This window comes from Hemicordylus capensis, chromosome 9, assembly GCF_027244095.1.
Source record: "Hemicordylus capensis ecotype Gifberg chromosome 9, rHemCap1.1.pri, whole genome shotgun sequence".
Lineage (NCBI taxonomy): Eukaryota > Metazoa > Chordata > Lepidosauria > Squamata > Cordylidae > Hemicordylus > Hemicordylus capensis.
Window position 1 is genome coordinate 756,395 of NC_069665.1, and position 23,600 is coordinate 779,994.

Consider the following 23,600-nt stretch of genomic DNA (forward strand, 5'->3'; position numbering starts at 1 on the left):
CGGCAGGGCCATTCTGGGTACAGGAGCCGGCGCAGGCGGGAAGAAAACGGAATCTGGGCACTGCTGCTGCTGCCCCGGGCCCGGCCCCGAGAGACTGCGGGGGCCTCCCTGCGCCACCCGCTCCTCCTCGGGAGAGCCGACAAGGGGCTGCCTGGGAGCGCCCATCTCGGCCTTCTCTGGGCAGAAAGTACAGCGGCCCGCCCCGAGAGCCCCCTTCCGGGCCTCCCTCTCCAGCTCCTCGAGACCAGCCGCGGCTAGCCCGCCAGGGGGGCCAGGGGTCGCCAGCCAGGCCAGCTCGCTCCTCCCGCCGCAGGGCGCTCCCCTGTCCAAGCAAGCCGAGCCCCGCCGCGGAGGGCTCGCTCCTCCTTCCCTCCCGGAGATGCCGCGGCGGCGGAGCGAGATGCTGCCGCCCGCCAGAGGCAGACCCGGCCCGACCTCCCCTTCGGGGCGTCGCCGGAGCGCGTTTCGCTCGATGGGAACCAGCCTAGAGCTCGCCCCGCCGGCGCAGACCCAGGCGGGCTGCCCAGCCAGTCCCACGGCCCCGGCCCTCTCCTCCCCGCGCCCCCCGCCCGCCCCGCCGCCGACGCCGACGCCGCAGCCTCCCAGCCCGCGGTGGGCCAAGCAAGGCGGAGACGCCGCGCCCGCCTCTCGCCTAATAGCGGCTGGGGGGGGGGGGCGGGCGAACAAAGGCGGCTCGGCCCGCCGCCTCGCAGCGCGGCGCCCAGAGGCAGCCCGAGCCATCCGCAGGGCTCCGGCGGCGGGGCCTCCTTGCCTGCCTGCCTGCCTGCCTGCCCGCCTCCCTCCCCGCGTACCTCCGACTCCTGCTGCGGGAGGCTGACGCGGTTCCTTCCCATGCTGGGCGCTGCTCTGCTGCTCAGCAAGCGGCGGCGCGGAGGGATGGAGGAGGAGCTGCGAGGCTGGGTGGGGAGCCGCGAGGGCGAGCGGGCGGCGTCTGCTGCTCCGCCGGGGGTCCCAGAGCCTGTCAGGGCGGCGAGTCACCAGCTGCGGCCGCCTCCTCTCCTCGCCGGCTTTCAGCTGCCTCCGCGGGCGCCCTCCTGCTCCTCCTCCGCTCGCAGCCGCAGCCGCCGCCGCCTCCTCATCTTGGCCGCAGCCAGCGGCGCTTTTGCGGGGCGAAGCAGCGGCGGCGGCTGCATGTGGGGGAGCCCGGCTGGGCGGGCAGGCTGGGACTTGTAGTCCGGGGGCGGGCCGCGGGGGGGGGGGGGAGCGCGCTGGGCCATCGACACCGGCAACTTACCTACCTCGAGGCTTGGACTCCGCCGAGCAGGCTGCCGAGGAGGAGCAGGCGCGGCTGCCTTCGCCCTTTAAAGCGCCCCCGCCGAGCCAAGCCTGCGGCCGCCTGATTCCTCCCAGCGGAGCTCCCCGCCGCGTGCACGGGACGCCGGGGTCGCGCTTGGCGAGTCTGTGCCGGAGCTGCTGCGGACTCGGGCCTCTTGACAGCGTGCGGACGGGCTTGATTCGGAGGACGAGCAAGAGGTGGGCGGCGGCGCCGCCGCCTGTGCCTCCTCTGCGTTCTAGCCGCTAATGCGGAAGTCCCTGCCCCGAGGACACACCACTCTGTCCGCGTCGCGTGAACAACACCACAACCAAGGCGGCGGTAGCTTGGAAGCCTGGTGCGGCTCCGGACTGCGGAAAACGAGCAGGGGCGGATTACAGGGAGTGCCACTGGGAATATTTTTTCATCATTTCCCCTCACATGTAAAAATATATGAATATTTTTTCCATATCTATCAATCTATACACACACACACACACACACTTGATCTTAGCCCAAAGGCCAGAAATTCTTAGTCAAAAGGCCATTTATATACGTATAAAATGTAAATTTTCATTACAAGACTGCAGAAAAAATATTCTCATAAAAAGGTTCTTATTTATTGAAACTGTAAAAAGCATAACTGCAGTTATTTTAAATTCAGCTTTCTCTTGTGCTTGATAAACAACACTTTAGCGTGCCTAGAGCAGCACTTCTGTCTCAGGAATCCATACAACAATCCTGCAAAGTTGGTCAGAATTAAAATGGCCCAGCCGAGCAGGACGCGGAAATTTGTGCCTAAGAGGTGAATAAATCACCAGGAGCAGATTTTCCTGGGTTATGAACTTCCCAGTTCATAGTTATGGATATTCACTCTTGGGAAGTTTTAGCACCACGCAAGGTTTTCCACAGGGAAGGAGATCTAGTTCCTGGCTCCGCAGGAGGCCAGCGGTTGGCTCTGGCTGTGAAGACCTCTTGGAACTACCTTCTCTGGCTTTTGGAGGACGCCTCTGGTTCCCTGTTTGGAAACAGACACTTGGCACATTTCGGGTTATCCCACCTTTCAGGGATTTCAAAAGGCTAAACCGACTTTGTCAAGACTGATTGGAAGCACTCCCCCCCCCGCCTAATTTGATAACTTTTTTCTAACCCCCCCTCCCAATACTCAGTTCTTGACAAACTTGGAACTCCCCATTTTTCAAGAATCGTAAGAGGCAAAATTGTGTATAGCTATATATTTTGGTTTCCCCCCCTGATGTGATAATTTCATGTATGTAAGATGTATATATGATTGCATGTAATGGCCTTTTATTATTGATACAATTGGAAATCTTTAATACACAGATATTTTTGGATTCTCTTTGGGCTGCCTCTCTTAGGAGTGGCTTCCCGTATTCTGTGGTTTAAAAGAGCTTAGACAACTCCGTGGAGGACAGGTCCTCCAATACGGAGCAGGCTCCTCTTCGCTCCCAGCCCCTCTCACCCCATCCCCACGTGGCGGCAGCAGGAGGCAGCGCGCCTCACGGCCAGCTCCGCTCACTCGCTCCTGAGAGCTGCAAGACCAGGACCGAGCAGCCCGGCGGCGGCTGCCCAGAATGCAGATTTGGTTTGGAACCAACTCTCAGCTCCGGGGCTGGGTCTGACTTCTAGCAGACGCTCTGCAAAGCGCCCCCGCAGCTGCTGCCTGGACCAAGGAGGCCCTTCGGGGGTGTCGCTGTAATTGAGCGCATGGGTTCAAGGACCCCGACCCCCCCCCCCAGCTCCTGAGGGGCCCCCAGCACCCCCTCCCTGTTTTCTTCGTCATCTCACCCTCACTCTGAGGGGCCACCAGACTGAGGAGTGACCGCGCTACTGCGCCCCATGACGGCACCTTTTAAAAGTGGCCTTTCTCTTTTTTGAGCAGCGGGGGAGCAACTGGCCCTCTCCATCCCCAGCACAGCATCCCTCCAGTGGCTGGTCGCTGGTGCTGTCTATCTTATGTTTCTTTGTAGAATGTGAGCCCTTTGGGAGCAGGGAGCCCTCTTATTTTTCTCTGTAAACCGCTTTAAGAGCTTCTGTTGAAAAGCGACACAGAAATCTACCGTATTCGTCCAGCAACAGGCGGTAACCATGGAAGTAGCCTGTCCCTTTAAGAGGAAGAAACGCGCGTCCAGGTCGAGGCATGGTGCCTCTGGGAAATGTGGTGCTTGTTCTTGTACTACATTTCAAGGCAACGAACTGCAACTCCCAGAGTGCAAGGCGCGAGAGGCGGAGGAGGGGCCTGAGTTAAAGGGCCAGCAGCACAGGTGGAGGAAGAGGCTCACTGACGTGGGAGCGCGCGCAGAGAGGCGGTAAAAGAAGTGCGCGCGGGGAGCCCCGCCGCCGCCGCCGCCGCCGCCGCCGCAGCAGCCCGACCCCACGCGCGCCCCTGCGCAGAGGGAAGCCCCGCTGCCCCCCCCGCCCCGCCCCAGGGAGGAAGCCCAGCCAGCGCGCGCTGGGGGGACGCAGGCCGCAGCGAGCAGGGACTGGGGGGGCGGGGAGGGAGGGGCGCCGCAGGGAGCCGCCCGCGAAAGGCGCTCTGCAGCGGCGGGGGGCGGGGGGCTGGCGGCCGGAGGGGCGCCGGCCAAGTCCCGCCGCGGCCCCACCACCTCCCCGCAGGGTGTGGCGTGGTCGTGGCGGGGCAGCGCCGGCTGGCTGGCGGCGGGGGGAGGGAGCCCTCCTGCTCCTGCGCCTGCTCCGGGAGGGGCCTGGTGGGGGCGCCCCGGGGACCCTCCGCTCCCTTGGGAGGAGGTCGCCTGGCCCCTTTCTGACAAGAGTGGGGCGGTCCTCCCCCCACCTCCGCGCAAGCCTCCCCCTGGCCAGTAAGAGAAGCCTTGTGGAGCTTGTGGCCGGAGAGGTGGGGCTGGGCAGTCGTCCGGTGGGGGGGCCTGCGGCAGTGGCCAGTCTGAGCCAAGGCCTGCTTGCCCAGGGCCAGTGCCAGGCTCTACAGGAGCCCCCCCCCCAGTAATGCTGGCCCATGGATTCCTATCTCCTTGGAGCTGCGGCAGCAGCCATGAATGGGGGGGGGGCAGTTTAGGTGCCTCACTTGCCCTCCAAGGAACCCGGGACTGTGTAGGAGCCCCCTTTGGCTTTGGCTTTACGATCACCCTGCGAGAAAGTGGCTAGCCCCCACCCCCCCAGCAAGATGAATCCCTGAACAGGGATTTGAACCCAGGTCTCTCGGGTCTTCAGCATCCAGCTCTACCCACAATGCCATGCTGCTGGCTCACCCAAGCACTCCCATCCAGTCACTTCCTGGGTGGGCTGACCCACCCACTGCCCCCCCTTCTGCTTGCTCCCTAGCAGAGGCTGCAGGGGCCGCCCATCCTGCCTCGCCAGTCACTCGTCTCTGTCTGAAGTGGGCTCCCTCCTTCCAGGCGCTGGAGGAGGACCGTGCCCCGCAGCCACCACAGAGAGGGCCCTGCCTTGCGGGCATGGCTGGAGAAGGGGTGGAGTGGACAGTCGTGGTCCTGACCTGCCAGCACAAGGACAGCGTCTTCGCCTTCCACAGAGGTGGGTGGGGCAGCCCCCCCGGGGCCCTCTGACCCCAGCTGGGTCCCAGCCATCCTGGGCCAAGAGCGGGGACCCGGGTTTAATTCATAGGAAGATGCCCCGCCGGGATGGGTTTCCCAGAGGAGTCAGCCTGCCTTTCTCTCGGACCCCCTGAACTAGTCAGATCCACCCGTATGCCAGGGCCCTTGGTCTGCTCACCTGCAGCCTGGGCAGCCACTGGCCTCCCGGGTGTGGAAGCTCACGGCAGAGTTCCTCTCCCGGCTACGCCCCCGCCCTGGGCTCAGGTCCGTGTGGGAGCCCTGCGGGCAGCTCCCAGGTGTGTGGCGGCCGGCTCCGTTTGGCTCCAGCCAGTCACAGGAAACGAGACACAACTCTGGGAGACCTGATCTCCGCACAGCTGTTGTGATGTGCCAGGTTGCCAGGGAGGAAGCAGCAGCAGCAGCAGCAGCAGCAGCAGCCGGGTCCTGGCCGAGGGCAGCCAGCCCCCCACCCCACCCCGCCCCGTTGGCATCGGGCTCTTCACCAGTGAGACCGAAGGCAGTGGCGGGTGCCCGTCTCAGTCGGGTCCTTCTCGCAGCTCCCGGATCTCTGCCAGGGGAGGCCGTCGCTCTGCCCAGTTGGTTTGGGTGGGGAAGGGAAGAAGCCCATCTCGGGCACAAGCTCTTTTGGGGAGCCGTGGAACTAGCAAGGAGCCGGCGGCGACCACCGCAGGTCTTGGGGGGTCACCCTTCCTGCATGCCCAGGGCAGCCCTCCTCCAGAGGAGACCTGTCAGGAGGGAGGTCCCCAGCCGCCAGGAGCTGGGCCCAGGCATGACGTGTTCTCTGTTCCTGGGGGGCCCCCGGGGGCTCAGGAGAAGGGGCTGGAGCCCCTGTTCCTGTGCCGGTGGGTCCCCAGAGCCCCCGGACTCCCCTGAGGGAGGGGCTGGCTCTGGTGGCTCCAGGCCCGGGCGAACTCCCCTCCACCTTTGGACTTCCTCTCTCCGCCAGAGTGTCTGTCGGGGCAAACTCTGGCCCTGCTCTCGGCTGCTCTGTCCGCCGTCTGGGTCTTGAGAAGTCTTCTTCCCAGCCTGCCCCCCCAGTTCACCCCCGTGCCGCAGACCCCCGCCTCCTGTGCAGCCCTTCGTGGGACTCTTGGCCAGCTGCAAGGCCTCTCCGTCCCTGCTTGCGGCCTCCGCTGCAGGGCTGCCTTGCTGTGGCCTAACGGCTCCCCCCTTGGTTGTCCCCAGAGCTTGAGATCCGCCGCGACCGGGGCGCCCTGGGCCGGCAGCCCGTCTTGCTCACCGTCGAGGACCCCAAGGCCAACGTGGGCAGTGGAGGCGCCACCCTCAACGCGCTCCTGGTGGCAGCTGAGCACCTGAGCGCCCGGACAGGGTGCACGGTGAGCGGGGGGGGGCAGGGGCTGCTGGGCGCCTGGGGGTCCGCCTGCCCCCGAGTCTCCTTGGCTGAGCTGGGGCCACCTTCCAGCTCCCACCCTTCCCTGGCCAGCACGTCAGCCTTGGCGCTCAGCCACAGTCCCTCAGCTCCCCGGGTCCCTGCTGCGCCGGGTGGACTTCTCCTCTCCCTCCTCCTCCTCCTCCTCCTGCTGTGTGTCCTGTATTGCTCAGCTGAGCACCCACAGCCAGACGCACCTTGCTGGGCTTGAGCTCCAGCCCCTCTTCTGCCTTTGAGACCCCCCTCCCTTCCTCCTTCTCCCTTCCAGGTGGTCACTTCTGACGTCCTGCAAAGGGCCTGGATCCTCATCCTGCACATGGTAAATCCGACCCTCTGACGCCAGAGCCGGCCTGGCCTGGCTCCATCCGGGAGGGGTGGGGTGGGAGTCTCCAAGCAGTTTCGAGGGGCGGAAGGGCCAGGCTAGCCGGGCAGGCCCCAGGAGGGAGGAGTCAAGCTGGACCCCGCTGCCCAGAGAGGCCCCCCCCCCGAGGAAGGAGGCAGGCTCCTCGGCTCCAGGGGGCCAGGCTAGTGTCCCTCTAGCGGGGGGGGGGGCCGCTCCCGCCCCCCACGGAGACCCTGCTCCCGGCTCCCTGGGTGCCTGCCCTGCCTCACGGCTCTGCGCCTCCTTCCTCCCTGCCAGGGCCGGGACTTCCTGTTTGATGACTGTGGCCGAGCCTTCACCTGCCTCCCCCTCGAGGATCCCGCTGCCCCCGCCGAGGCGCTCACCTGCAACCTGGACAGCCTGTTGAGCACCTTGACGCGCCAGGTCAGCGGGCTGGGCGAGGACCCCCGCAGGCGGCTGTGTGCGACACCCGGGCGGCCCTTCTGCCGGGGCCCCCTTGCAACTGGGCAGGGCCCCTGCCGGCCCCCTCCCCTGCTGCAAGCCCCACCTTTGCCCTGCCCCCCTGGAGTGTTCGCTCCGCTGTGGCCCGGGAGGGGGGCTTTCCTTCAGAAGGCTGCTGTTCTGTATGCCCTGCTGGTGCACGTGATGCCAGGCAGGGTCTCCCGGTGGTTGCCAGGTTTGGCTTCTGTTCAAAAGCAGCAAGCAAAAGGCATCAGGAAGGGGTCTGTGGTAAGGGGGCCCCAGCCAGGGTGCGTTGGGTGCCTGGGGAGGGGGGCAGCCGGAGAGGGTGGGCCATTTATTCGCTGTATAAACCGCCCCATCCAGAGTGCAGCCACCACTGTCATGCCACTGCTGGTGCCGTTGAAAACGACGTCCAGGTGGTAGTGTGTGGGGGGGCCTGGGGGGGTAGGAGAGAAACGAGGAGGCTGAGCGCGAAGGGGGGCTGTTCCTGGAGGGGAGCCACCGGCTGCTTTTGGAGGGGCCGCTTCGGCAGGAGGCTCTGCTGGCCCCTCTTTGAGCCCTCAGCAGCTGGGGCCCACACGTGGCCCCCGTTTCCTCAAAAGCCTGGGGGGGGGAGTGAGGTGCCCAGCCAACCCCTGGGGGGCCTCTGCTCCCGCTGGCTCTGACCGCCCCCCCCCGCCCCGTCCTGCACCAACCCTGCATCTCTCTGCTCACTTTCCAGGTCTGCAGAGGCTCCCCGCCGGGCGTGTGGGTTTGCAGCACGGATATGCTTCTCTCCGTCCCGGAGACGGCCGGTGAGCCGTGGGGAAGAGGGGGGTTTGTGGAAGGGGGTGGTGATGCAGGGAGAGACTCTTTCCCCGCAGGGGTGCCCGGCTGGGGCAGGAGCTGAGGGTGCCTCTGCCCAAGCCCCTCCCTGGGTCTGTGCAGCCTCTCCTGCCTCTGCTTAGGGCTTCTGCCCCGATTTGTTTGGACTGAGAGGTGCCTTTAGTTTCTCTCTCTCTCTTCAGCGGGGTGGAGAGATCGGAGAAGGGGCTGGGCAGATGGTCGTTTTCAGAGATTCACAGTTGGCTCTTCCCCCTCCTCCTCCTCCTGCTCTCTCCCTCCCGCACCAGAGATGGATTGGCACGGCTTCCGGGGGGCCCGGGTCCTCGCTGTGCCCGCAAGCATCTCCTACGCCAGGCAACATGGCGTCTACCTTGCTGATGCTCAGGTATGCAGCCAGAGGCAGCCTCGGGAGGGGCAGCAGCCTTCTCTGGCCATGGCTTCTTGCCCTGTTCTCAGGGGAGAAGGTTGGGGAGCAGAGCTGGTCTGCAATAGCAAGCATGGATTGTCCCCTTGGTTAAGCAGGGTCCGTCCTGCTTTGCATCTGGATGGGATACCACATGTGAGTGCCCTTAGATATTCCCCTTGAGGGGATGTGGGGGGCCCCTAACTGAGTGGAAGAGCCTCTGCTTGGCATGCAGAAGGCCCCAGGTCCGATCCCTGGGAGAGACCCCCGCCTGAACCCTGGAGAGGCCGCTACCAGTCAGTGTAGGCAATGCTGAGCTGGCTGGACCGGAGGTCTGACTCGGGAGAAGGCAGCTCCCTGTGTTTCGTAGCTGTGGGGGCTGTGATGGCCACCCTCGGCCTCCCTGTGTCCCCAGGGTCCTGGACACGGGTTGCCTTCTGCCTCCCAGTCGCCCATGGGTCCTGCCTGGTGCCGAGCCCGCCACTTTCTGCTTTGGCATCCTTTTGGGCGGCAGCCCTCAGGGAGCTTCTGGGTCGGTCTGGCTGCTCTGAGCCGGGAGGAGACCAGCTCCTGCCAAAGGGCTCCCTCCTGCTGTGCCCCTGTCCGGATCGGGGGCCCTGTGGCTGCCCTTTGCCCAGCGAGTCAGCTCTGTCTGTTGCTGCCAGCCAGCCAGAGGGGGCAGAAGTCAGGCGGGTGCAGCATGAGCAGAGGGTTATGTGGGGAGGCTGGCTGCATCCGGCCGCTCCTTGCTCCTTCCGCAGAGCCAAGGCAGGTCCTGGGGACAAACAGGGCCAGGCAAATTCCACGGCCCACCTGGGTTGCCCGGCCCTCCTTGGGCCAGCTGCAGCTGGAGCCGCAGGCCAGCAGAGAGCAGGGTGAGGAAGAGGCCCGGGCCAGCTGCCACAGCGGCTCGGGGAGTCAGGCGCCCAGGCGGAGGCTCTCGCCTGGGCCCTGGTGCTCCACAGGCACGTCTCTGCCGCCAGAGGAGCCGCTTACGCGGGTGAGTTGCGGCCAGAGGGAAGCGGCTGCCCGAGCTCTCCGGCTAACGGCGGCCACCATCTCCACAGGGGGTTGTGCAAGACATTCTCTACCAGAGCCCGGAAGCCCAGATCCAGCCCTGCGTTGGACCCGATGGGAAAGTCCCCCTGGTAAGTTTGGGGCGAGCACGTCTCTCTCCTGGTACATGGAGGCGGGGCGGGGCGGGGCAGGGGGGTGCCAAGTCCCTGGTGAGCTGCTCGGAAACAAGGATGCCTGTAGAGCTGGACCTGTTGGAGGGTCGCGTCGTTTTGCCAGCCCAGGAAGCCTCAGATCTGACTACGCTGTGGGTGTGGTGCAGAATATCCCGGGGGGCTCCTGACTGGCAGAGCACGCGCCTCCCCCCCCTCCCTCTCTGTTCCTGCAGGTGTGCGGGGTCGTCTTCTTCTCCTCCGAAGCAGCAGAGCAGCTTCTGGCCACCCACGTCACCCCCCCGCTGGATGCCTGCACCTACCTGGGGCTGGACTCGGGGGCCCTCCCCATTCAGGTGAGGCCCTCCTCATTCAGGTGAGGCCCTCCTCAGAAAGATCCAGAAGGAAACTCTCCGGGGGGGGGGGCTGGGCAAAGGGGCCTCTAGCTCCATTCAGAAGTGGCTCCCAATAGCCAACGGCGATTCAAACAGACAAAGTGCATCCCGCCAGCACGAAAACGAGGACAGCATCTCCAGGACACACCTCCGTTCAAGCAAGGCCGGCATCCAGCTGGAGACCAGGAAGTCGGCTAGGCCCAAAGGTTTCCGAAGAAGCCAGACCTGATCCTGGCACCGGAAGAGGAGCAAGGAAGGGGCGTGGCGGACTTCCCAGAGGAGGGGCGTCTGTGGATGGGGCCCTCGCTCAGTGGCAGAGCACCTGCTTGGCATGCCGAGGGTCCCAGGCGCCATCCCTGGCGCCATCGTCTCCCCAGTAGGGCTGGGAAAGACCCCTTGACTGGAGCCTTGAAGGAGCTGCCGCCAGTCAGAGCAGACCGTCCTGAGCTAGACGGACCAGGGGCCTGGCAGGCAGCGCCTCTGTCCCTGTGGCATTGGTGCCACTACAGGAGGAGCCCTGCTGGACCACAGTGGGCACCTGGGCAAGCAGAGCAGGGCTTCCAGTGCTGGCTGGAGCAGGCCCTTGGGAGCTGAAGCCCAGCCACATGCAGGGGAGGGGGGGGGGTGCCCACGCTGGAGAAGCCCTGCTTCAGGGGTGGGAGCCAGCCGGCACCAGCAGGATGCTCTGAGCCCCTCTCCCACTCAGCAGCAGCATCTTGCTTGTGGGTCAGCCCCACCAGCCCCACTGGGCAGCTTCCAAGGTGGGGACGCCAGAGCGTGGCCTGGCCCGGCCCTGAGGCAGCGCCCCGTGCCTCCTGCAGTGCCTCCGGCCTCCGCATGTTCTTCCTGCCTCAAGCCTCCTTCCTCCCTCTGGGGTGGCGGTGAAGAACCTCCCTCCGGAGTGGGGTGCTGGTGTGTGTGGGGCACGCTCCTCTCTCTGTCTTCTCCCCCCGCCCCTGCAGCTCTCTCTCTTCTTCGACATCCTGCTGAGCATGGCCCGGGGGGTGACTGAAGAAGCCTTTGTGACGGGCCGGAGCCCAGGGGCGGCCAGCGGAGATGGTCAGAGCGTGGCGGCAGCGGCAGCTTCCAGGAGTGCCCGATCCGTGCTGTGGAAGGCTCTCCACGCAGTGCCGCTCACAATGGGTGAGGTGGAGAACTCCCCTCTGCTTTGCTTCCCCCCGGAGCAGAACCAGAAGGTGGCCCCTGTTCAGAGCTGCTGGCCCTCTGGTGCAGTGTGCCGGCCTCTCCTCTGGTGGCGCAGGCATGCTGGGGGGCGGGGGGTGGGGGTGGGACAAGTCCACAGGTGGCAAGAAGGAACATGTTTGGGCCCAAGCCAGAGTCCCCACCAAGGCCGGGATCCAGGAGGGACACAGACCCCAGAGAGCTCGAGGGGTCAGGACCTTGGAGAGCTCCAGGCAGGGCTGGGAAGAGCAACCTGAGAGGGAGGTTGCTCCAGTGGCTGCCTGGATCGGATTGGCTGCCTGCCTTTACGGCTGCTTGGGCCTCCCCTTCCGCCCCCGGGAAGCCTCTCTGTTCCTTGAAGGGCCCTCGCCTGGTCTTGTAAGTCTGGGCTCTGGTGGCACTGGGGGGACCTCAGCTGGGGCTGGAGCCAGGGCTGGGTCTGTGGGTCGCGGGCGGGCAGTGCTGGTGCCCCTGAGGCTGGGGTCCCGGGGTCTTTCCCCACCCCGCCCCTCCCTCTGGACTGCCCACCTGCTCCCTTGTGGTGGGTCCCCCTCCCTCCTGGGTCTGGGGTCATGACCCCAGGCCAGTGCAGACAAGGCTGAGCTGGGGGCTTGAGCCCCCCCTGAGCCCCCCCCCCCGCTGCTCAGCAGTGCTGGCTCCTCCCGTCTCTCTTGGCAGCGTACATTCCGGACGGTTGCTATGACTACCTGACCCTGTCTGCCCGTGACCACATCCGCCACTTGACGCCCCCCAGTGGGGGCACGGCCGGCAGCAGCTCCTTCCGCCAAGTGGCGCATTCCTGCGTGGCCGTAAGCACCGCCTCAGCTCCCTCCCCTCTCCTGTGGCTGCCTCCCGGCCTGCTGGGCAACGTGCGGAGGGCTGTGTCCACAGGAGCCCCCGGCTGGCCGGCCCTTTTGGCTGCTCACCCCGGGGCCCGCCTGGCTCCATGGGCATCAGGGGGGAGGGGAGGAGGGGCAGGGGCCAGAAGAGCAGGCTGTGTGCGTGACCCACAACCAGCCAGCCCCCAACCCCCCCCCCCCAGTTCCACACCACAATCTGGACGCTCTTTGCAGAGGTGGCCCCTTCCCCCAGATCTGCTCATTCTGCGGAGTGTTTATTCTGCTCCCAGGGTTCAGGCTTTGTCCAGAACTTATTGCAACGAGCTGAGGAAACGGTAAAAAGGAGGGGAAGGGGAAGGCTGGCGCCTGGCTGGTGGGGGCTGAGCATGGGAGGGTCTCACTCTGGTCCCCAAAGCCTCCTGTCTGTGCAGGTTTTCCTGCCCACTCATGAGGACTAGCCACTTGCTGGAGACTCCGCCAACCCTCAGGGTTGCTTGAGGCTGGGTGCATGTCTGGCCCAGGGCCTCTGCAGCCCCACAGCCTCTTCTCCCCCCCCTTCCCCCCCTCCCCCCCCGCCTTCTCTCCGCTGCAGGAGCCGCAGCTCTTGGAGGAGGGCTGCTCGGTCACCAACAGCCTGCTGGAGGGAGCCGTGGAGGTGGGCCCTGGGAGCGTCATCCAGCACTGCTGCTTGGAGGTGTGTGTCCCTGGGCGGGGGGCTGGGAGCTCCCCCCACCCTCGTCCACCCTGAAGACTCCTCTGGCTTCCGTGGGCTGTTTCTGGGTCGCCTCTGGGTGGCCACAGAAGCCGCCTTGGAATGAGCCCGGCTTATAGCACTCCTTGGGTCCGTGCTGGGGCCAGAGAGGGAGGGGGGAGGATGGGAGGCCGCTGGGGGCCTCGTCTCCCTTGGGGGTGCTGGGAGGGAAGGAAGGCTGGCCAAGCGGAGTGGGAGGGAGCGAGATGGGGCCGGACCCCGGAGAGCCAGCCAGGTCGCGGCTAGCGGGGGCCGGGCTGGGGGCTCTCCCGGCCAAGGCATGGTGGGAAATCCCAGGGCCCGGATGAGAAGAGCGGGCTGGCCGCCGAGGGGCAGACGGGCCTGTCTCTGCCTGGACTCGCTGGGCTGGGCGTCGGGGGGGGGGGGGGCTGCAGGAATTCACGCGGCTCTTTCCTCCTCCTCCTCCTCCAGGGCCCCCTGCAGATCCGCTCAGGCTGCTTCATCACGGGGCTGGACGCGGCGTCTTCCGTGGCCCTCCGGAGCCGCCCCCTCCAGGACGTGGTCCTTCAGGGACATGCTGTCCGGCTGAGAGACATTCCGAGCAGGGTCTTCACCCTGAGTGGGTGTCACGACAACTGGCAGGCATGTCCTGCAGGCTGGTCCTGGGACGCCCTCATTGCTCCTGGGTGGAGGCCCCCCCCCGCGGGCCCCCGTGTAGCCCCCCCCATCTGGCGCTGCTGCTGCTGCTGCTGCTGCTCCCTTTGGAGGCTTGAACTGTGGCCTCTCCTGGGGGCACCTCTGGCCGTGGGGGCCGCTGGTCGCAGAGAGGGCCGGCACAGCATTCCCTGCAGGAGGGATTCCCAGAGTGTGGTGGACGGCGACTCCCATATTCCCCCGCCAAAGGCCTTGGCAGCTGGGACTTGTGGGGCTTGTCGCCAGCCGCTTCTGGGACTCCCTCTTGGAGGGGCCGTTGGGCTGGTCCTGATCCAGCGTGCAGACAAGGTCTTCTCCACGTTCCCAGCCAGCCAGCGGATGATTGCCCAGAAATCTCACTCCGTCCGTTCTCCCCACTCCCCCCCCCCTGTAGCTTCCCTGAGACGCGTCCTGTTCTCTCCCCAGAGTCCGGCAGAGGACAGCGGCACCTACCTGAATGTGCCGTGGGCCGCGTTTTTCCTCAGGACAGGAATACGGTACTTTGCACTCAGTTGCCCTCTTGACTCTCACGACGACGGGGCCCTTCCAAAGCCTAACCCCACCCTCCCAACCACACAGGGTGAAGCTGCTTTTCTGGGCTCTGTGGGGCAGTGCAGGGACATGGCCTCCCGGGGCTGCTTCGTGGCTTTGTGCTCAACCGTCCACAGACCAGGGCTTTTTCCAGCAAACTTGGCTCAGTGGGTGGGGAGAGGGCGGCTTGTTGGGAAACCCCACAAAAAGTCTTCCCAGCTGGGGCTTGTCCCCAGCCTCAAAAAGCTAATTCTGGTGCTGTTCACACTTCCCACAAACTACAAACATTCCAAACACAGATGGAAAAAACATAATTCTTACGCTAAACACTCCTGCATTTCCGGTGTGGACTTGAGAGACAAGGGACTGCTTAAATTGCATTTGGAACCGGAAATATAACGCAGTTGGGCCTCGATATCTGCAGATTTGCGTATCCGTAGTTGGGTAAAAGGCACCCGACCTTGGCATACGTGTGTGTGTGTGTGGGGGGGGGGACACACTTTGACCTCGCGTATCTGCAGGTCGGGAGTGGCCGGAAATGACCGTGTCTTGGAGCCTCAAAATGGCTCAGTTAAAAAAAAAAAAAACCCACCACTGAAAAAACCCAGTGATTTTGGGTCGATTTGGGGGCATAGTGTGACTCGGGGGGCAGCAAAGTATGGTTAGGTTCCCCCCACATTGAGCTGATTTTTGGCAATTTTTGACCATTTCCCCATGACTGGGAACCTAACCCCCACAATCCCATAGCCTGCAATGGGCCTCGATATTCACGGTTTCCATATTTGCAGCCGGGAGTGGAACCCCCATGAATAGACCAAACTTCTCCAAAACCATTTTTTGGGGGCGGGGGTGTGTGTGTGGAGGGAACAACCCCTGCATTTGTCTTCAAGGGCGCCGCCATGCTCGGTAGGGTGTGGCTGCCCCCTGGGTGGCCTCTCCTCCCGTGGCCGCTCGAATGCCGATGCCTTGCCTGCCCCACTCACGCTCTTCTCCCCCCCCCCCGTGCCCAGGAGCCATGACCTTTGGGGCCCGGACGCCCCTGCCGAGAGCCGCTGCCTGCTGACCGCCCGGCTCTTCCCGGTGCTCCACGCGTCTGAGCCGCTGGCCGTGGAGGATGTCCTGTGGCTGCTGGGCTCCCCGGGGGCCGGACGGCTGCCGCGCTGGCGGGCGTCCTGGCGCATGTCCTGGGAGGAGCTGAGCGGGTGCCTGGACCAGGGGGCAGAGCTCTCGTCCCGCAAGGCCCTCTTCTTCCTGCAGGCCCAGCGCAAGGTCCGGCGGGTGCTGGGGGGCCACAGCAGCTGCAGCCTGCTGCCCCTGATCCGCTCGGCCGTCATGGAAGGCTACCAGGGGGCCCTGCTGGACACCTTGGATCAGGGTGAGTGTGGGGGGGGGGGGGGCCCTGCTTCACTGGCTGCAATGCCACAGCCGTCTGTTCGGCAGGCTGCGTGAGGAAGGCGGGGGGGTGGTGGTGGTGGTGGGGATTGTATAGTCCTCCATCCTGCCCGTCTCTAATAGCCGCCCCTGGCCAGTGACAATTCCACCTGGGCTGCCCCTTGCCCCCTGCTGGCTCCCCCAATCCAGGGAAGCCCCCAGATCTGCTCCATGAACCCCCCAATTCCCGGGACCTTGAACATGCTGCTGCTGCTGCTCCTCCATCTCCCTCCGCGGTTGTGCTCTGACCTCCCCCTCCGCTTCGAAAGGGTTGCCCGTCAGACCTGCTGATGGCTGCTGTGTGGGTCACACACACACAAGAGCCTCTTCCATGCCCCCCTCCCCTTCACTGGCCCCCTTGCTCTCCCCTGCCATTGGGCCCCTCCCCTCTCCCCTGTCCCCAGGTGGGGTGGGGCTCCCTGGCCCCCAGTCAGTCCCCGAGGCCCAGCCCCACATTTCACCGGGAGCCAGGCGTTGGGGGTCCGCGCTTGACGTCCTGCCCTCCCTCCCCCTCCCAGTGGCTTCCACCGCCAGGGACCCCGGAGTGGCTGCCCGGGCCTTGGCCTGCATCGCCGACACCCTGGGCTGCATGGCCAGGGGCGAAGGGGGCTTGCGGAGTGGCCCCGCGGCCAACAGGGCTTGGGCCCCGGCCTTCCAGCTCCTCGAGAGGGGGAAGCTCCCTGAGGGCGTGGCGGAGCTGGCCAAGGAGAGGCAGAAGTGGCTGAGCAGGTACCACTCCGCTGCTGGGGTCTCTCTCTGTGTGTGTGTGTGTGTGTGTGTGCTGCAGAGGAGGAGGAGGGTGGGGGGCAGGCAGGGTCCCAGTCTTGAGAGAGGAGAGCCGGTCTGGTGGCAGCAAGCCTGACTGGTCCCCTGAGCTAAGCAGGGTCCGCGCTGGTTGCATGTGGATGGGAGACTAGAGCACTGGAAGAGCTTCCCCTCCGCAGGGGATGATGGAGCCACCGCTCTGCGAAGAGCACCTGAGTTCCAGGTTCCCTCCCTGGCAGCAGCATCTTTCCAAGAGAGGGCTGGAGAGACTCCTGCTGCCTGCCACCTTGGAGAAGCTGCTGCCAGTCTGTGCAGACCATACTCAGCTAGGTGGACCCAGGGTCTGGCTCCGTATACGGCGGCACAGCTGCGTGGCCAGGGCCCCAGGCTCACTGTGCTCCTCAGGCCGAGGGATTCCGGCACAGTCCTGGCTGCTGCTGCTGCTGCTGCTCCCCCCAGAGAGTGCCCCTGCCGGCCAGAGCCCATCTGGCCAGGGACCGGGAGCAGCACTGGGGCTGCCTCTGCCGGAGCCCCTCTGGGGACCCCCCCACCCCCCGGAGGAGGGCCAGAGGAGGGCCCAGACCCCCAGGCCTCCTGCTGAGGGGCCGGCCCCTTCTCTTGCTGCTGCTTCCTTGCAGGCCGGTCCTGCTGGTGCGGGCGGCTCGCCACTACGAGGGGGCCGAGCAGATCCTGGTCCGCCAGGCGGTGATGTCCTCCTGCCAGTTCGTCGCCCTCCGGCCGGCAGAGCTGCCTCCCCTGGGCCACTGGGTGGTGGTGGAGTGTCCCGCCCGCATCGACCTCTCCGGTACGTGGGGCTGGGGGGATGTCCCTGGGCCCGAGGGAGGACCCACCCACCCGCTGGGCGGCAGCCTGCTCTGTGCTCTCCCCCCTGCACAGCTCTGCCCCCCCCCCCCGCTTTCTGCCACCTTGCTGGAGCCACCCTGGTGTGGCCTCTTCAGTGGCCTCCAGGAGAGCCGGGGAGGAGGAGGCGGCTGGGGGTCGGCCTGCGACGACTGACCTCTCTGCAAGCAGCGGTGGGTTCCGCCTCTCCCGCCCCTCCAAGCGTAGCCTGGACTCCTGGGAGAGGAGCTGGGCTCTCCTTGCTGCTGCTGCTGCTGCTGCTGCTCGCGGGTTTGCCTGCTTGAAGCAAGCCAAGGGGGCGCTTGGGGCGGTGGCAGCAGGGAGCAGAGGCCCAGCGCCCCCCCCCCCAAGGGACCCTTGCCAGCCCCATCCCAGGGGACGCCCCCCCCGGGACCTGGGGAGGGCGGGGCGGGGCATCTCTGCTGGTTGTGTTGAGGGCCTCTGCCTGGTCTTTGCCCCGGCAGGGGGCTGGAGCGACACCCCCCCCATCACCTACGAGCACGGAGGCGCCGTGGTGGATCTGGCCGTCCTGGTGGATGGCCGCCGGCCGATTGGCGCCCAGGCCCGGCGCATCGCGGAGCCAGAGCTGCGGCTGGTGAGCACCAGTGGAGGGCTGGAAGGAGAGCTGGTGGTGGAGCTCCAGTGCCGGGAGCTGGAGGACCTGCGGGATTACTGCCAGCCTCACGCCCCAGGTGAGAGCCCGGCCGGGGGTGCCCGGGGCTGGCCTGGCCCCCGGCAAGCCCCCCTCGGCCCCGCTCTCCTCCGCAGGGGTGGCGTGCCGTGACCCAGAGCCAAGACAGCGCTTGAGTCTTGGGCCTTCCGTGCCAAGAGCCCCTGCCCCGCTTGCCGTGGGGTGAGCCCCTCTCCTGCTCAGGTCAGGCCACTCGCCACTGACCAACCTCCCCCCCACCCCCCGCTTGCCCTGCCCTGGCTGAGAAGCACTTCCCAGTTCCAGGGCCAGCCTTGCCCTCCGGTCTCTCCCGCCCTGAAGCGCGAAGCGGCCCCCGGCGAGCCCCTTCCTGGGTGGGCTCACCCCCCGCCTGCCCTCTCCCCTGCCAGGAGCCCTGCTGAAGGCGGCCTGCGTCTGCACCCAAGTGGTCGACCTGCCTTCCCAGAGGAGCCTGCGGGAGCAGCTGGCAGAGCGCTGGGGAGGCGGCCTGGAGCTCCACACCTGGTCGCGCCTGCCTCACGGATCGGGGCTGGGTAGGTGCTCTCTGGGCCCCGCTGCGGCCAGCCGGGGTGTGCCTGCCGGGAGGCCCCCCAGGCAGACATTGGGGCGCAGGGTGTGCTGCCCCCGCAGGCAGAGCCCGGCCCCCCAGCCCTCCCTCCTTCCCTCCCTCGTGATGCGCTCCCTCCTCTCCGGCAGCCCCTTGGAGTGCAGGGCTCACTGCTGCTGGGGCAAGGTGTGGGGCCCCGGGGAAGGAGAGTGAGCGAGCTGGGGGGTGCTCCAGTGGGGGCAGGGCAAAGCCCCCTCCAAGCTTGCCTGGTGCTGCTGGGGGGTGTGTGCAAGGGTGACCTCCCAGGGGCTTGGGGCCAGGCCCAGAAGGCATCTCCTACGTGGCATCTGCCAGGCTGCCCCTCTTGATCGCAGTCCATGGGCCAGAAATGGAGGCGGGCGGGGCGGGGCGGGGGGGGCAGACAAGGGGAAAGCACAGCCGGGGCCAAAGAGCAAGCGGTGCAGTCCGTACCTTCCAGACCTCAAAGCACCCAAGGGAGCCCACGGCCAGAGCCACGGCCTCCCCCTCGGGGGGCCAGCTGCTGACAAGGCTTTAGCCCCTGCTGGGGTCGCCCTCGAGACCCCCTGGATGGCGGGGAGCCCCCTTGGCTCCTTGGGCGGGTGTCGCGGAGCCCAGGGAGGCTCCAGCCGCGCGGGGGGGGAGCCGAGGAGCGGGTGCCTCCCCCCCCCGCTGGGACTGTCCTCCTCTCCCCCTCGCAGGCACCAGCAGCATCCTGGCGGGGGCCGTGATGGCGGCCTTGTACCGGGTGTCGGGGCGCTCCTGCAGCACCGGGTCTCTCATTCACGCCGTGCTGCACCTGGAGCAGGTGCTCACCACCGGTAAGACGAGCCTGTGCATCCAGACGGAGAGCCCCCCGCCCTGAAAGCGCACGGGGTTGAGGGCGGGGGGGGCAGTAGGAAGGAAGTCTCCATGAACCTCGTCCCTCCCTTTCCCGAATTTGCTCTCAGCCCCAAATGCCTCCCTGGACCCTTCGGTCTCTTCGGGGCTGGGGGTGGGGTGGGGGTCCTCCTTCAGCACCTCGTTTCCAGCCGGCCCTGCACTGGAACCCTAACCAGGTCCTGCACTCCTGCTTGGCTGCTGCTTCTGCCTCCGCTTCTGCCCCCACCTCTAGCTTGGCCCTCATAGGGACATTGGAAGCTGCCATAGGCTGAGTCAGACCCTGGGTCCATCTAGCTCGGCATTGTCTACCCAGACTGGCAGCAGCGGCTTCTCCCAGGTTGCAGGCAGGAGTCTCTCTTAGAGATGCTGCCAGGGAGGGAGCTGGGAACCTTCTTCTGCTCTTCCCAGAGCGGCTCCATTATCCCCTGAGGGGGGAAAGATCTTCCAGGGCTCCCACTTCTAGTCTCCCATTCATTTGCAACCAGGGCAGACCCTGCTTAGTGAAGGGGACAAGTCGTGCTTGCGACCACCAGACCAGCTCTCCTCTCCCGGGCACTCTGCTTGCTGCTTTGCTCTCCGGCCTCGGCACCCTCCCCCAGTCCTCTCAGCTGCCCCACACTTCAAAAACTGCCCTCGTATTTGGTCCCAAGTGGGAAGTGTGGTGCAGTTGGGGCTTGCAGGACCCGTGGTGGCATCCGGGGGTGGGGGGAAGACGGGGTCCTGGCCCCGTGCCTGGCTGGGCCGGGGGTGGTCTTGGCTCTGCTGCTCCCGCCAGGGCCCTCTTGCTCCCTTCTGCTGTGGGGCACCCTCTCTAGCCTCCCCCAAGGGATTCTGTGAGCAGGTCGCTCCTCCACTGCTCTTGCTGTTCCTTGCAGGCGGCGGATGGCAGGACCAGGTGGGCGGGCTGGTGCCGGGCCTGAAGGTGGGGCGCTCCGAGGCGCAGCTGCCCTTGAAGGTGGAGGTGGAGCAGATTCGCCTCCCGGAGAGCTTCAGGCACACCCTGGACCAGCACCTGCTCCTGGTGTACACAGGGAAGACCCGCCTCGCCCGCAACCTGCTTCAGGTAGAGCCGGGGGTGGGTGGGTGGGTGTGTGCCCTGAGAAGGCCCCGGCCCAGCTCCTGCCGGGAGCCTTGGGGAGCTCTGCCAGCCCGGGTCAGCAGTCCTGAGTTCGAAGTCTGGGGCCGCTTCGTCAGGGCCTTGGAGCAGCAGACGGGCCGGCGGGACCCTCCTGCCAGCCCTGCTGACTCTGCCACCGCTGGCCGCGTGGCCTGGACCTCTCTCAAGACGCCAGGCTGGTTCTCACGGCCGCCGCACCCTGGCTAGGACAGGTGGCCAAGCCCCCTCGTGTGCCCAGGGGTGGCAGAGAAGAAGCCCAGCCCAGCCAGCCAGCACAGCCAGGCCTTCCCCTCCCCCCGCCCAGGGGGCCTGGCTGGACCCTCCTGCCCAGCTGTGGGGTGAGAGCACCGGCCTCCTCCTGAGCAGACGCCTGCCGGCTGGAGTGGCACAGCTGCACTGCTGAAGGCCAGCGTTGGCCGCGGATGGCCTTCCGAGGAGCCCCTTCTGAGGTTTCCAAGGTGGCTTGCCCAGCAGGGGCTGAGCGGGGCCCCCCTGCCGGCAACGCAGGGCTCTGCCACGGAATGAAGGCCACGTCCCAGGGGCCTCCACTCTGGGGGCCAGAGATGGGTGTGAGGGGGCGGGGTGGGGTGGGTCCCTCCTGCAGATGTGGGGGTGGGGAACCTCTTCCCACGGAGGCTCTTCCTTTCTCGTAGGACGTCCTACGGAACTGGTACGCCCGGCTCCCCTCCATTGTAGAGAATGCCAGTGCTCTGGTCAGCAATGCCGAGGTGTGCGCCCGGGCCCTGCAACAAGGTATTGCCCGCCTGGGTTGTCAGCAGAGGGGAGTGTTGGGGCCAGGAGGCCAGGGGAGGGGAGGGGAGGGAGCCAGCAGGGCCCACGATCCAGCCCGGCACCCCCTCCCTGCAGGTCCCAGGTTGTGCCTTGAAGCTTAGAGGGGACGGACGGGGTCTGTGTGTGTGCTGGGGTGGAGGGATCTAGGTAGCCAGGGCTGCATCGGTGCCAGGACGGCCTGCCCTGATGGGGAGCAGCCTTCCAGCTCTGCTTCCTTGGACTGGAGCCGGGAGCTGCACTGGGTGAGCAGAGGCCTTAATGGGGGGGGGCAGGACCCCGCGGGCCTCCTGCTCCCTTGCCAGCCCCAAGGTCATGGGGAGGGAAAGCAGCAGCTCCTGCTCGCTGTCCAGGTGGGGCTCAGCTCCTTGTTGCCGGGGGGGGGGGGGCAGGACGGGGTGAGAGAGCCGCCCGCCTGGCTGGGGAGCTGCTGCTGCAGAGCGTGGCCTTGCTGGCCTTGCAGGCGACCTGCCTCTCGTGGGGGAGTGCATGGACCGTTACTGGCGGCAGAAGAAGAAGATGGCGCCCGGCTGCGAGCCCAGGGCCGTCCGGCGCATGATGGAGGCGCTGCAGCCTCATGTCTATGGGCAGAGTCTGGCTGGCGCCGGCGGAGGCGGCTTCCTCTGCGTCTTGACGAAGGAGCCCAGGAGGCAGGAGGCCGTGCGGAGGGTCCTGGCCGGGATGGAGGTGGGTGAAGGAAGGGGCCTCCCGTGGCTCAGCGCTGGGGAGGGGGCCCTGCCGTGGGAGGACAGGAGTGGCTGCCTGCTCTGGGGGGGGGGGTGGGGGGTGCACCGGGCGGCAGGAGGAAGTGCTGGAAGGGCTTCCTGCCGTGGCTGGAGCCTGACTTGCCTGCCTGCCTGCCTTGCAGGGCCTGGGGGACTTCAGCATCCACACAGTGCAGGTGGACACAGCTGGCTTCCAGATGCAGCTGCAGGGAGAGGAGGCCTTGCAGGGCTGAAGCAGGAGCCGGAGGACCACAGGAGGAGGGCAGGTCCGAACAGCCCTCTCCGCAGCTGCCCTCTCCCCCTGCCCTTTGGCCTCACACCGCAAGGCCTCGCCCAGGAGGACAGCTGGTCCCTCCGGGGGATTCTACCAGCGGGACTCTCCCGATGACCCTGCCCCAGACTCCTCCTGCGTTGCAAGGGTCCTGGGCAGGAGAGGTGCCAAGGGGCCGGGGCCCAGCGGCAGGGAACAAGGTGTCTACAGAGAAGGCAAATACAGAAGTCGGCAACGGCTCGGTGCTTCTGGACGGCTCCTTTTCCTGTTGCCATCTCGGGGCCACTGCAAACACTCAAAACGGGCTGCCTTTTGTGGGGCTGTGCCCAGCGTTTTGGCTGCTTGCGGTTGAGCAGTGCCGCTTGGTCATCCCAGGGGAAATCTAGCTGGTGGGAGCGTTTGGCCAAAAGGCGTGTGTCCCCCCGCCGGAATGGACACCTCCTCAGGAGAGCATTTCCCAAGGCATGCACAGCTGGACTTGGACGCCTCTCCCCACAACTGGGCCTCCCCCCTTGGGCTCTCCTTGAGGGTCCTCCTGCCCCACCTCCCGAGGAAACAAGCAGCCTGCTTCTCGCTCCTGCTGGGGGGCTGTTTAGTGGGCAAACGGCCCCCGCGGCATTTAGGGCACTCGGGGGCTCCCACGATCCCTTTGGCCGTTGCGGCTGATGCAACATCTGGGCACCCAACCTTTGCTTGTGTGGGGGCGCCTTTAACTCTACCCCCTTCCTCTGTCCAAAGAGGCCCCGATCCAGCGACTAGTCATGAAGGAAAGCCTAAGGCCGTCCGAGCTCATCGTGCTTTAAAAACCACGACTTGGGGAATGTCCACCGGGATAGAGTCACAAGCCACTTGCAGAAGATGACGAGAGCCAGTAGGATGCGGAGGCTGCCTTGAATGGGACTGGGAGAGGAGCGGGGTCTGGTGGGAGCAAGCAGGATTTGTCCCCTGAGCTAAGCATATGAATGGGAGACTAGATGTGTGAGCAGCACTGGAAGAGATTCCCCTCTGGGGATGGAGCCGGTTCCCAGGCTGAGAGAGATTCCTGCCCACAACCTGGGAGAAGCCGCTGCCAGTCTGGGTAGACAACTCTCGAGCTAGATGGACCCAGGGTCTGACTCAGTAGACGGCAGCTTCCTATCTGGTCCGTTAGCCCAGGACTGGCTGGGCCCATTGGCGGTGGCCCTGGAAGGCCCCTCTCCCCTTGGCTGCTGGGCCCAAGGCCAGGCACTTTGCCACAGCACAGAAGGCTGAGCCCTCAAGGGCGAGTCCAGGCGTCACGCAGCAGGCGTTGGGCAGCAGCCGTGGTCCTTTGCTGACTCCCACAGAGCTCCAGTTGGGTGGCTGCTCTGGGCTCGTTACTTTGGTTTGTCTGCGAATCGATGCAGCCCTCGTGCTCGGAGACCCTTCTGTTCACGGGGAGCCACAGAAAGCGAGCGCTTGTGTGTGTGTGGGGGGGGTTAGCCTCTGCCGGGGTCATCGTACTTTGCCACGACTTGCAGAAGTGTGACCCTCCCCGTCTTCTCCCAGGTGAGCCTGCAGGAACCGCTCTGCAGCGGAGCCCAGCCAGCTGGAAACAGACGGGGCTGGCTGGAAAACGGGGCCTCTGCAGGAGGAGCCGTGACAGCTTGGGAGGGGGGGCGGTGGGGAAGGGGCCTGGCGGGTGAGGAGGGGAGATGCGGAGGCCCTGGGGGAGGCCCACAGCCCGCCTGGCAGAGGCCGCCCCCCACGCTGCGAGCCG

At 66.1% G+C, this 23,600-nt stretch overlaps 1 protein-coding gene across 5 annotated transcripts; it reads left to right on the forward strand.

Annotated features, from left to right (window-relative positions):
• The first annotated feature begins 3,530 nt into the window (after positions 1-3,530).
• FCSK (fucose kinase) lies at positions 3,531-21,966 on the forward strand. Of its 5 annotated transcripts, none has more exons than XM_053270983.1 (24): positions 3,531-3,603; positions 4,669-4,804; positions 6,031-6,182; positions 6,504-6,554; positions 6,876-7,001; positions 7,762-7,834; positions 8,153-8,250; positions 9,336-9,416; positions 9,671-9,790; positions 10,792-10,972; positions 11,690-11,820; positions 12,443-12,544; positions 13,034-13,204; positions 13,682-13,752; positions 14,797-15,161; positions 15,736-15,946; positions 16,621-16,787; positions 17,308-17,535; positions 17,903-18,046; positions 18,780-18,899; positions 19,836-20,023; positions 20,731-20,830; positions 21,330-21,553; positions 21,735-21,966. In XM_053270983.1, exons 2-24 carry the CDS (start codon positions 4,726-4,728, stop codon positions 21,822-21,824), a joined length of 3,273 nt encoding a protein of 1,090 aa, XP_053126958.1. In that variant the 5' UTR covers positions 3,531-3,603; positions 4,669-4,725; the 3' UTR covers positions 21,825-21,966. The 5 variants fall into 5 exon arrangements, with proteins under 5 accessions (XP_053126958.1, XP_053126959.1, XP_053126960.1 ...); XM_053270984.1 differs by having other exon boundaries at positions 3,533-3,603; positions 4,598-4,804; XM_053270985.1 differs by having other exon boundaries at positions 3,586-3,603; positions 4,595-4,804.
• Positions 21,967-23,600: the final 1,634 nt, after the last annotated feature.